Source organism: Oryx dammah, unplaced genomic scaffold (genome assembly GCF_014754425.2).
Source record: "Oryx dammah isolate SB20612 unplaced genomic scaffold, SCBI_Odam_1.1 HiC_scaffold_10, whole genome shotgun sequence".
Taxonomy (NCBI): Eukaryota; Metazoa; Chordata; class Mammalia; order Artiodactyla; family Bovidae; genus Oryx; species Oryx dammah.
Window position 1 is genome coordinate 40935337 of NW_024070194.1, and position 12979 is coordinate 40948315.

A 12979-nucleotide genomic window follows, 5' to 3' on the forward strand; every position below is an offset into this window, starting at 1 on the left:
AGTGGGGAAGGGGTGCCTTGTGAGGAGGGGGGCCTGGTGAGGTGGGGCCGCCTGGTGAGGAGAGGGCGATTGGTGAGGTGGGGGCCCCTGGTGAGGAGGGGGTGCCTTGTGAGGAGGGGGCGCCTGGTGAGGAGGGGACATCTGGTGAGGTGGGGGCGCCCGGTGAGGAAGGGGTGCCCGGTGAGGAGGGGGTGCCTTGTGAGGAGGGGACGCCCAGTGGGGAAGGGGTGCCTTGTGAGGAGGGGGGCCTGGTGAGGTGGGGGCGCCCAGTGAGGAGGGGGCGCCTTGTGAGGAGGGGGCCTGGTGAGGAGGGGGGCCTGGTGAGGTGGGGGCGCCCAGTGAGGAGGGGGTGCCTTGTGAGGAGGGGGCACCTGGTGGGGGTCACCTGGTGAATCAGGATGCCCAGGGAAGCAGGGGAGAGAGGGGCCTGGGGCAGCAGGAGACCAGCAGGCCACAGGCGTCTGCAAGGATATGGGAGGGCCTCACTCATGCGAAGCAACGTTTCCATGGAGGTCACAGAGTCGGACACCACTGAAGCGACTTAGCAGCAGCAGCAGCACCTAGGCTCCTGCCCGCCCTGCCCCCTCACCCCACCACACCTGCCAGAGACATGCTGAGAACATAAACCAACGTCTTTTCAGATCCCTAAGAGTCCTGACCCACTAACATCTGGGCCCAGATGTGATTTCACTCTTTGAAAATCACGGCTGAGGCCACATGCCATAAGAGGGGTGATGGATTAGGATCTGGCTGTTCGGGGGCAGCCTGACTTTGCTGTTTCCAGGGAGTGTAACTTTGGGGAGATTACAGGCACTGGTCTCCATTGCAGAAAGGGTTTGGACAAGAATGCAGTGAACTGGCCAAGGGAAGGCTGTGCCCTCAGGGAGACCGAGGAGGTGGCTTCCATCGGGCACTCTGTGGCCTGCAGCGGCTGCCGGGGTGGGCCTGTCCCTGCTCTGCAGCTGTCACGTAGGTGGTGCCAGGCGCATCACCTTCTCTGGCCCTCAGCTCTGACTCCCACCCTCTGGCACTCTCAGGACTCCGTGGGGAAATGGCCCAAGGGCTGGGGCAAGGTCTGCCCGGGCGGTGCCTATGGAGGCCGCTGTGATTGCAGGTTAGCTTGGGTCTAGGGAGGCATGGCGGCCTCACGCTTTTAGAAGATGGCATGCGGGCAGCAGCGACTGACACAGTCCCCTCCCCAGCAAGGCCACAGGGGCCATGGGGGCCGCCCTTAAGTGAGCTTCAGGCCACACGTGGCTGGTCATCAGTCGTCCTCTGATGGTTTGGCCCTGGCCCCCCACCCTCAAGGCTACAAGGCACTATGTGTGGTCATGGCGCTGGCCCTGGGAAGGCCTGGAGGAGCTGAGGGCATGGGGAGGGCTGAGCGTTTCAGACAGAGGCTGAGGGGAGAGAGGATGGACGTGCGGCAGCAGCCCTGAGGGGAATACCGCCCTCAGTGGTGGCAGGGTGGGTGGGTGGGAGGGATCCAAATCCAAAGATAGGCAACTTTGGGCACTGCTTGAGTGAAAAACGGGCATTTTAGGACAAATACAAAGAAGAGGACTTCACACAATGGCTCACGATGAATGAACTGGAGAGGCTAAGTTGAAAGGATGGGAGGGTGGCACCAAGCCTGGGGAGGGTCCTCGGGGTCTATGACCATCCATCTCTGCACCTGGCAGCTGAACCTGGCCTCCAGCCTGCGTTCACCAGCATCCTCTCTCATCACCCTCCCTGAGAGATGAGGACCAAGAAGTGTGCCCACCTGCCCAGGATCACAGCTAAAACCTGGGTTGGTTTGGTCCCAAATCCAGCCTCTCTCATCAGGCTACTCTGACTCTTCCAGAAATCCCTGGGCTTCTTTCATATATCCTGTTTTGAGTGTGGTTGGTTTGCTGTTGGTTTTTGTTTATTTTGGCCATGCCGTGTGGCATGTGGAATCTTAGTTCCTTGACCAGGGATTGAACTTGTGTCCCTTGCGTTGGTCCACGCTGGTTGGTGGACCACCAGGGAAGTCCCTAGGGCATGTGTTTGGAGCATCCATAGATTCAAATGCCTGGTGGAGCTCAGTTTTGACCGAGGAAGGCAGTGCTAATAATTTTCAGAATGGGTGCATGCTAAGTCGCTTCAGTCATGTCCGACTCTTTGAGACGCTATGGACTGTAGCCTGCCTGGCTTGCTGTCCATGGGATTTGCCAGGAAAGAATAACTAGAGTGGGTTGCCACTTTCTTCTTCAGGGGATCTTCCTGACCCAGGGATTGAACCTGTGTCTCCTGCATTGCAGGCAGATTCTTTACCATTGAGCCACCAGGAAGTGTTTAAGGTCGACAAGAAGAGCAGCAGGTGAGGGGATCAAACCTGATCCCTTATCCCAGGACCATGGTTCTTAATTTCCACTGCACCCTGAAATCACCAGGCCACACCCCTGATCAATCACATAAGATTTCTGGGGCTGGGACCCAGGAAGCAGGGCCGTCCTAAGTGCTGTGGGTGGAACTGCTGTCCTGGAGCGATGGCCTCTGCATGGGTTGAGGTCTCAGGATAAAAATATTTACGGACATGTTCATGTGGGAACCTCAGCACCTGGGGATGCTGTGACCCCCCGGCACCCCAGGATGCCCCGTTGCTGCTCCTGGTGGCTCTGCAGTCACTTTAACAACAAGGAAAAAGCTTCAGTGAAACGCAAGGATTGATATTAATCAGAAAGAAAAGGTCTAAGCAAAAAAAACAAAAACAAAAACCTAGAAGATAATTTTTGTTAAATAATGAACACTCGTGAAACAGCCATGAAATGGTATTAAAATGTCTGTGATTACTTATTTCTTAGCATTCATCTGATAACTGAAGCAGCAGGAAGCAATAGTTGCACTTAAAAAAATGACAAGAAAATAGCTATTCATTTAGTCGTGTCCTCAGTAAGATCACTAGTGTCACTGTTGTCACCAAGGTGTCAGCAGGTGGGGAGAAGCATACCCCGGGGTGTCCGCGGCTCCTGGGCCTGGAGTTCCTGGAGCAAACCTGGGTCCTCCAGGGAGAAGTCTGGAGAGGGGCCGGCCTGCCCCTGGCCCAGATCAACGAGGACCCCAGGACTGCATATTGCTGCATGGTGGCTGCGGAGGTGGGACGTGTTCCAGAGGAGGCCTGACATTCCTTGGCCGGGGACAGCGTGGAGGGAGCGATGTTCTGGGCCTGGGGGCGATTCTGGTTTTGCATTCTCAGGGCTGGACTCGTCTGAAGACCCGTGACTGCTGGGGGTCCTTCCAGCAGCTGCTCTGTCTCTCCCCCTACCTGGCCTATTTCCTTCCCGCAGGGAAGGTGCTTGGACGGAGGGGGCGGTGCTGCCAGTGGAGTCAGGCAGGGCCACCGGCAGAAGAGCATGCGTCCCCTGCCCTCTTCCTGTTGCACCATATTCCAAAATAAATAAATAAATGAACACATGTTCCTGTTTGTCTGTTGCTAATGCTCTGGCATTCTGGGCACTGGCCATTAATCCACCAGGATCCATGCGGAGACAGCCTTGAGGGTCAGGATCTTCGGAGCATCCCCTGGGAATGGGTCAGCAGTGCCCCATCTGTCCCAAGCTCTACACAGTGCTGTGAAAACGATATGAAAGGGTGAAAACAAAGGGAATCCATAAATCCCAGGGCTTCGTGGCATCATTGGCGATGACTTACACTGTAACAGCCTTACACAGGTGTATCTCCACCTGTGTGTCCACCCTGGCCAGCCCTGCTCCTCTGCGCCCGCACACGACTGGCCCAGGCTCCTCGTGCGCCCGGGGAAGCTCATAGGCGGTTGCTCTTGGAGAGGTAGGCGATGAGGGCCACGGCCACGCCCACGTAGATGCCAGTCCCTATGGTGATGGAGAGCACAGCCAGGAAGAGGGCCCGCCGGGAGCTGGTGCTGGCCTGGTGGAAGTCCCCCTTGGCCACGGCTTTGTTCGTCTGCAGAGGGAGGAGGGAGAAGAGAAAGGGAGCCAAGATGAGCGAGGGGAACAGAGAGGGGACTGGCTGATGGGAGGCCATGCGTGCTCCCAGCCTATGGGAGGGGAGGCAGAGGTGCTGTCACTCACCACTGTCCCCCCTCCCCCTCACCCCTGCCCTGCAAGGCAGGCAAAGCTTAAGAGAAAGAAAGCGAAGCCCCAGGGATGCTCAGGCCGGCAGTGGTCAGCTGAGCACCAGCCACTGGAGTCCTGGGTCTCGGGCACCGGGGTGGAGGGTGGGGATGTTACAAGTTGGTGCCTCCTTCTGCCCGGTAGACACTCGAATGATAGTTCCACAGTGTGTTCACACTCATCTCCTCTAGTCCTTACAGCATAGGGGCCCACAGGGAAGGAAACTCTAGTTCTTATACCTGGAGAGGAACCTGCCATCTAAGCTTGTCCAGTCCACTGAGGACACTGAGACTTCATTCCTCAGCCAGTGGCTGGGGATCTGTGTGCCCCACGCCCCTTTCCTGCCATGGAGGGGGTGGTAAATTCACCTACTGGGGAAATGACTCTGGGTGAGACCAACACCTCTATTTCTGGTCACCCAGTTGCACAACGACACGTTGGTTTCACTAGATTCACAATCTGTGGGGTCATGAGTTGGAGGGGAGCATGGAGGCTTTGGATGTCGTGTTGGATTTGGCGCTTTGTGGGGTGCCCACCTCCCCACCACCAGCCCCGTCCTCCTTGTCCCCTTGACCAGGGAGGCACTGGGCTGTGGGGGCCGTATGTGGTTCAACTGTGACATCATGGAGGGCCAGCCCCCTGAGTGATGGCAGGTGAGGGTGGAGGCCCCCCAGGGAGCCCCAGGGGATGGCCAGGAGGGCTGACTCCAGGCAGGGGGCAGGGGTGTCCTCATCAAGGCAAAAGTGGAGCCTGCTCCCCAGGTGGGACATCTCGACTCCCTCAGGACCCATCTCCAGAGACCGGCCTCTCACCAGATCCCGCTTCCGTGTATGTTGCGTGTACGTCTACATTTTGTGGGCAGGATGGGAGGTGGCATACTGTTTACTCAAACAGTAAACTTGATGTGGTCAGAGGGCAGACTCAGAGGTCACTAGGAAATGGCTTTCTGTCCTCTGTGGTCCTCCCGCACCCACTCAATGAGATGTTGGCTGGAGAAGGGACTCCTTTTTTCTCTAACCTCTGGATCTTGAGTTTTTATGTCCTCTTCCTCAATCTGGGGTCTTGGAAGTGGGCCTGGGGACTCCCTGTGGACGATCTTTGATGAAGTGGAGCGAAGGAAACACAGCGGGAAGCTCCCAGGACAAGAGTGACCCTCTCGGGACTCTTGGTGGCGAGCCACCCCTGCTGGCATGCCTCACTCCTAAGGCGCAGACCCCACGGGGGCAGGCCGGGGGTGGGGACAGACCACTGTCCCAGGAATGGCTCAGGTTTGCCCCACAGAGTACATCATAAAAGAACAGAGCTACATGCCACCCCTAGAATGGCTCCAAGGGAAAGAGACAGCGGAAACCCACACTCTCATTTGATCCTGTTGAAAGTGTGAATTCCTGTAGATGGAGAAGAAAACAAATGAGAAGTTGAGGCTATTGTCATTAAATTGATTAAGGAGGAGTAGGCTTGTGGGCTGATTAGACTACTTGGGAAACAGAGCACTTGTTATAGCTGGATGTATAGACATACACACGACACAGATGTTACCCCTCCTCCGCCGTCCCCGGCAAGTGCTCAAGGGAAATGATGCATTTGTGCACCAAAGACACCCTCAAGAATGTCTGTAGCCATACCGACCATTGTAGCCCTGACCTGGAAGTCATCCCAACATCCAACCACAGCCAAAGAATAGATAGCAATGGTACCTGATGCAGCGGGCTTCCCAGACGGCTCAGTGGTAAAAAAATCTGCCTGCCAAGGCAGGGGAGCTCTGTTGTGATGGAGGCGCTTACGTCTGTGCCACCCAGCCTGGTGGCCACAGTGATGGAGGTGGTTAAGTTTGTGCCACCCAGCCTGGTGGCCACGAGCCACCTGCGGCTACAGAGCAGTGGGGTTGTGGTGAGTGTGACTGTGAGTTTTTAATATCATCTGATTTAAATTAATTAAAATGTAAATAGCCAAACGTTAGAGGCCACCATGTTGGGTAGCAGACACCCAGAAGAAATGAGCAGAGGGTCCCATGGGGAGCAGGGAGGAGAGGAAGCGCAAAGGAAGGGGGCAGGATGAACCCAAAGGAGGTGGAAACCCCGGAGGGTTGGTTCAGGCATCAGTGCTGGGGAGCTGTGGTGGGGGGTGTCCCGCAACCAGAAACTGTTCCGCATACACATCTGCCTCTGCATTTACCTGTGAATTTGTTTTGGTGGCTCAGTGTCAGGCGGAGATAATGAAACAGAGGCAAGATAAAGGAGGCTGGGGTGACCCTGTGAGGGGGAAGGCCCATGAAATCTGCAGATGATGGGGTCTTAGGACTGGGGCATGGAGTGAGCATCCCGGCAAGGGCCCACTGGCCTTGCTCCCAGATGGAATCTCTCAGGGGCTGATGCTGGTCTCCAGGTCTCATGACACGTGGCAAAGCCCAGAGCTCCATCCCTGCTGGGGGATACCTCCCCCGAGCCCCCTACCCCCGGGAGACGATGTTCCCAGGGTCTGGCACTGGACTGATTTTCCCACAAGCTTTTGCCAAAGTCCTCATTTCCTTTGGCTAAAAACCTACTGTTGTTTGAGGTTCAGGAAAAACATGACTTTCTCTGCAATATATCCCTGCTTTGATTTTCTTTCTTTCTTTTTTTGATCACATGGGTTGGGGGATCTTAGCTCCGTGACCAGGGATCAAACCTGGGCCCTGGCAACGAAAGCATGGAGTCTTAAGCGCTGGACCACCAAGAAGTTCCCATTGCTTTGTTTTTCTTATGGTATTTTGTATTTTTATTATTAATGTTATTTCTATTCTTATTTTAGGGGCAAGAACTGCTGAGGTTGGATGAGTCCACATCCACGTGGCTCTCTGCTCAGGTTGAGGGGCTGGGTCCAGGCACAGCTGGGGCAGACTGGGCAGGACACAAGGCTGGTGCCAGACTCCCACCTCCAAGGAGCGCGAGGGACGCACTCTGCCTCCCAACCATCTCTCTGGAAATTTAGAGCATGCTGGGCACTTTATGGCTCATTTTTCCTCTAGCGCCATATCTGTTGGGCTGGATTACATTTCCTTGCATTATTGCAAAGCTGATTTCCCTGACTTATTACTGTCTCCTGCTCGCTGTGCGCCAACGGGCACTTGGAGCTGCGTGGGGGGAGGAGGTGAGTGTGTGGCAGGTTTAACAGGCTCCTTCAGGGAGGGAGACCCTCTGAGGCCGCATCTCACTCAGCCCCACACACGCATTTCTTATGTGTGTTCAGTTCCACGTGCATTGCTGTGACCCCTCTCTCCTGCTTTTATTTTTAAAATTTTATTTATTTTTAAATAAAGGATAATTGCTTTACAGTATTGTGTTGGTGTCTGCCCTTCATCAGCCTGAATCAGCCACGGGTAGACATATGTCCTCTCCCTCTTGAACCTCCCTCCCACATCCCTCCCCATCCCACCCCTCTAGATTGCCACAGAACTCGGGTTTGAATTCTCTGAGTCATACAGCCGATTCCCATGGGCTATCTATTTTACATAGGGTAATGTCTGTTTTCATGTTACTTTCTCCATATATCCATATAAAGCAACTTTTCTATTTTAACCCATTAAAAAAAATAAACCTTGTTGGTTAGGTCTGAATGGCAGACAGATCTGCTATGAAACAAATGTATCCCCCATGAATGAATGAAACCTGATGGGAACATGGCTCCTCTGCCCCCTGCAAGGCCGCTCCCCAATCTGGCCTTGGCTTGGGTCACAGATGGAACCCAGGCCTTAGGACCAGGGCATGGAGTGGGCATCCTGACCGGGGCCCATTGGCCTTGCTCACAGATGGGACCTCTCAGGGGCTGACGCTGGGCTCCACGTCTCAGTGACACGTGGCAAAGCCCAGAGCTCCATTCCTGCTGGGGGATACCTCCCCCGACCCCCCTACCCCTGGGAGACAATGCTCCCAGGGTCTAGCACTGGACTGAATTTCCCACAAACTTTTGCCAAAGGAGGGGCTTCCTATGGCGGCATCTGAGGGCCCCTGTCAGGAAGGTTGTTTTGTCATCAGCAGGAGCAACGGCCCTGTGTGGATGCCTGAGTGGCCTTGTCTCCATTCTCCATCCTTCAGCTGAGCTTGGAGGAGTCCCAGACCTCATGGATCCTGAGAGGCACCCCCTCCCTGTGCTGCTCCTCCCTCCCCGCAGGCCTCTCCCCGTGCTGGTCACTGGGCCCTGCTGGACAGAAGCCCGCCTTGGTTTTCCCTGGTGACGAATCATTATGAACTTGTGCTTAGCTTCATATAGGCACAGATGGATACATACAAAAATAATTTTACAAATAGGCTATTTCTATATACAAAGATGCTGTCGCTGTTCAGTCAATAAGTTGTATCCAACTCTTTTGTGACCCCATAGACTGCAGCCTGCCAGGCTCCTCTGTCCATGGGATTTCCCAGGCAAGAATAATGGAGTGGGTTGCCATTTCCTTCTCCAGGGGTAGACACATGTATTTCTACATATAGAAATAATAACGTGTGAGTATACACATGTGTATTTCCTATTTTCTAGCTCTGTGACCAAGAAAATCCAGAACCAATGACACCCCAGTAGCAACAAGCACACCCAGTGCCTAGATTGCAGTTTCTAAAACCATTTTTCCAGGAGAAGGGACAAGACGTCTATGGGGAAGTGGCTGATTTTACAACTTGGGCAGGAAATATACGAGATGAGCCTGGGGCGGCATTTTAGAGTACAGAAAAGGAAAAATACTCCAAGATCAAAAGGAGAAGGGCATGTCGGGGACATAGGAAATTCTCCTAATGGCCAAGGGGCAAAGCATTGGGTTGGCTGAAAAGTTGGGTTTTTCTTGGGTTTTTCCGTAAGGTAGTATGGAAAACCCAAACGAACTTTTTGGCCAACCCAATAATGTTTAGTTCAGTTCAGTTCAGTTGCTCAGTTGTGTCCGACTCTTTGCGACCCCATGAATAGCAGCACACCAGGCCTCCCTGTCCATCACCAACTCCCGGAGTTCACTCAGACACACGTCCATCAAGTCCGTGATGCCATCCAGCCATCTCATCCTCTGTCGTCCCCTTCTCCTCCTGCCTCCAATCCTTCCCAGCAGCAGAGTCTTTTCCAATGAGTCAACTCTTCTCATGAGGTGGCCAAAGTACTGGAGTTTCAGCTTTAGCATCATTCCTTCCAAAGAAATCCCAGGGCTGATCTCCTTCAGAATGGACTGGTTGGATTTCCTTGCAGTCCAAAGGACTCTCAAGAGTCTTCTCCAACACCACAGTTCAAAAGCACCAATTCTTCGGCGCTCAGCCTTCTTCACAGTCCAACTCTCTGGATTATAAGTCAAAGTGTAAAATAAACATCCATACTGATATTTGGTATGGATGTTTGATCCATACTGATAAATAAATGATCAGATGGATCAGTTCACTGGAGAGAAGAGACAAATCTTCCATACAGACAAGTTCCAAATCATCTAGGTAGTTCCTCCACCTTCAGGGAAATAAAGAACAAACCCCACCCGTGGACAGTGGGTGGCGTAGTGACTTCCTAGGGCTGAGGATGAAACAGAGAGGGGAGGAAGAGTGACCTCAAGGTGAAGAAACCGGACAATCACAACCCCGACCAGGTGACCAAGGTCAGTATCCTCAGTGACAGGTCATGTTGTTGGGGTACAGCCCTGACCTTCACCTCTGTGCTTCTCCTCCCCAAACTGGTAACCCCAGTCTAAGCAGGAGGAGAGCATCCAACAGCATCCCACGCTGTACCCAACCAGGGCTCTTTGCAGCTGTCAGTCATCAGAAACAAGGGACACCTAAGACACGGTCACAGCCCAGAGGAACCCAAGGAGGTCTGACCACCCAGTGCTGGGTGGACCCTGGATGGGACCTTGTGGCAGAAAGAGGGTACCAGGCAGCTGCTAAGGTGATCTGGACAGGGTGCTTAGAGTACGATGATGTGGTAACACTGGTCTTCACCTGGGACAGACGAACCCCACATGAGATGCTGATGAGGAAGCCGTCAGTTCTGCACCACCTCTGTCCATTTCCTGCAGAGCTAAACTGGCCTGAGATAAGCCATTCATTTAAAAGGCAGGGTATGGATGGGGCAGGTGAGAGGCCTGACAGGTGCACGTTCCCTGGGCTCCATCCCTGAGAGCCTGGGGGAGGCAGGGGGAGCTTGGAACAAACATACCTGCTCAAATCCAGCCCTGGTGGGATCTTGTTCAGCCCTTGAACTAGTTACTATTTCTCTGAGTGTCTGGTTCTACTTTCTTCCCTAAAGCAGAGTTATAACACCTGTCTAGTGGGTATGTGATGATGTCAGCACAGGACAACCTGACTTACTGCTCTGCAGTAAGAGCCACACAGACCATTTACTTGCCTGGCCTCACCTCCTCCTTCCTGACACCATGAGAATGACTGTTGTTAATACTGGTTTCCATGAATATACCTTTAATACAACAATGAATTATGAAGATGTTCAAACACACAGAAAAGGTAAAAGCTCAGCTGAAGGATGGAGGATGGAGACAAGGCCACTCAGGCGTCCACACAAGATGGCACAGGGGCCATTGCTCCTGCTGATGTTTTTGTCATGTTCCCTACAAAATGACCTTCCTGACAGGGGCTCTCAGACGCCATAGAAAGCCCCTCCTTTGGCAAAAGCTTGTGGGAAATTCAGTCCAGTGCCAGACCCTGGGAGCATCATCTCCCGGGGGTAGGTGGGTCAGAGGAGATTAAAGTTCTTTAAAACCCAAGAGGGGAAAATCAGACCTTTCTCTTTAAATACCCCTTGGGGACAAGAAAAATTCTTCAGAACAAAATGATCAGAGCCAGGAGTTCTGGATTCACACTTAATCCACCATTTATCTTGACAGCTGCTTCTTGGTTCTCCAGCTCTCTTGGCTAGTCTGTTGGTTTGTTTTCAGCAGCCATCACTTTTGCAGATATTCATCCAGTGGGGAATTAGAAAAACATACACTTCTGTTTTTACCTTCCACCATATTACTGCTTTAAACATAGTTGCACGTTTATCAGTGATTGTCCTTCCTTTAAACAATCCACTTTTGCATCTGTAGCCGGAGGTGAGGGCTACCAGCAGGGTCCTGAGGCCCTGGGGACAAAGTCCTCGGCCTTGGGTGGTGGGGCAATTCTGCAGTCCCACTGGGATCGCTGTTCCCTTGTAGAGCCTGTGTTCCCAAGGCAGGTCAGGAGGGTCTGTTTCTCAGCCCTTAGATGAACGCTGGCAATGGCTTCCACCTCTTGGTCATCGGAGGGGAAGGGAGGGCAGGTTCTGCCTTCTCACTCAGGAAGCCAACTCTCGCGAAGTCCCCTCTTCCTGGTGACTGGTCGCACTGGGAGTCTGGTTCCACGTCCAGCTCTTTGGCCAAGTCTTTTCACTGTGACCTGTGTCCACCTCTCCGCCCAGTCTGCAGCCTTCCCCATCTGCCTGGAGCAGGGCTCTCAGCCCCGTCCCCTCCTATGGGATGGCTGGCTTGTCCTACTGCATCCCGGCCTCTCTGTCACAACCTGTCCCTCCTGGCCTGTCCTGGAGGTGCTCAGCTGGTGAGCCCTGCCCTGCTGGTTGCTGGATCTCTGGACAGTGCCTGCCAGGGGGACATGTGCTCTGTTTTTTGCTGGTTTGTTTTGTTTCTGGGACACCTGCTTCTCGTTCCCTTGATTTGAAACTTAGTGACTTGGTTGGTTGGAGAAGGAAATGGCAACCCACTCTAGTATTCTTGCCTGGAGAATCCCATGGACGGAGGAGCTTGGTGGGCTACCATCCACGGGTCGCAAAGAGTCGGACACGACTAGCGACTTCACTTTGGTAAGTGTTGGAGAAGACTCACTCCGTGGCCGGAGCCCACATCATGCTGGAGTTTTCTAGGTCAGTAAGAGCCTTCACGAAGAGGATCCAAGGGCCAGATGGGATCCCGAGGACAGACCTCTCTGAACTGGCAGGCTCACCTTACTCATCTCGCCAGCATTGCTGCTTGTCTCAGGGGAGAGATTGTTAGAGTGAAAGAAGGGAGCGTGGGGGGACTCCAGGAAAACCCTGCTCTGGGTAGGAGGGATTTTATGTTGCCTTATATTTAACTGGTATCACGGACTTCCCTGGTGGCTCAGATGGTAAAGAATCTGCCTGCAATGCAGGGGACCTGGGTTTGATCCCTGGGTAGGGAAGGAATTGGCAATCTACCCCAGTATTCTTGCCTGGAGAATCCCATGGACAGAGGAGCCTGGAGGGCTGCCATCCATGGGGTCGCAAAGAGTTGGACACAACTGAGAGATGAACACAAACATGTGAGACACACTTACGCACTGTGTTCCGGGGCTGCGCTGTACCCATGGGTCTGTTCACTATGTGCGTGGCAGCCATGCTGTGTGTAGTGGATGCTGTGGGTGCCAGGCCCAGACCCCTTGGCAGGCCAGTGCCCCCTTCCAGCTGCAGGGCATGGCCAGCATCTCTCAGGCGGCACTGGGAATGGCCTCAGTCCTGGTCCAGGGAAAAGCACCTTGAGACCCACCATGGTGCTTGGTAAAGTGGGCACATCCTACTGAGCTTTGGGGCTCCATCTAGGATGATGAACTAGAAGTGAGTCAGCAAAGTATCTGGAAATACCCCCTGTGTAAGGACCAGCCCTGACATCTATGCCTGTGCCCCCAGGGGCCTTGAGCTTGCTGGTGCCCTGGACACCGCCAGATACTGGCCATGTGGGCAAACCTGGCCTCAACTGTACTCATATGCATGCTGCCAGGGGCTCGGGCCAGCCCTGCCCTGGTCAGTCCTGCTTCATCACCCTCAAACTCAATAGCAGAGGAGCCCATCCTGTTCAAACTCTCACTAATGAACCAAACGTTGATTTCCACATTTATCATAATCCACTGGCTCTTTTTAGGTTC

At 53.7% G+C, this 12979-nt stretch overlaps 1 protein-coding gene across 2 annotated transcripts in view; it reads right to left on the reverse strand.

The window, feature by feature from the left end:
• Window positions 1-2788: 2788 nt before the first annotated feature.
• The window catches only part of SYNDIG1 (synapse differentiation inducing 1), a 109464-nt gene continuing 99273 nt past the window's right edge, over window positions 2789-12979 (reverse strand). For both annotated transcript variants that reach the window (XM_040248856.1, XM_040248857.1), the window contains exon 4: window positions 2789-3945. In XM_040248856.1, coding sequence (XP_040104790.1) covers window positions 3787-3945 — 159 coding nt within the window. In that variant the 3' untranslated portion in view covers window positions 2789-3786. The remainder of the gene's footprint in view (window positions 3946-12979) is intronic.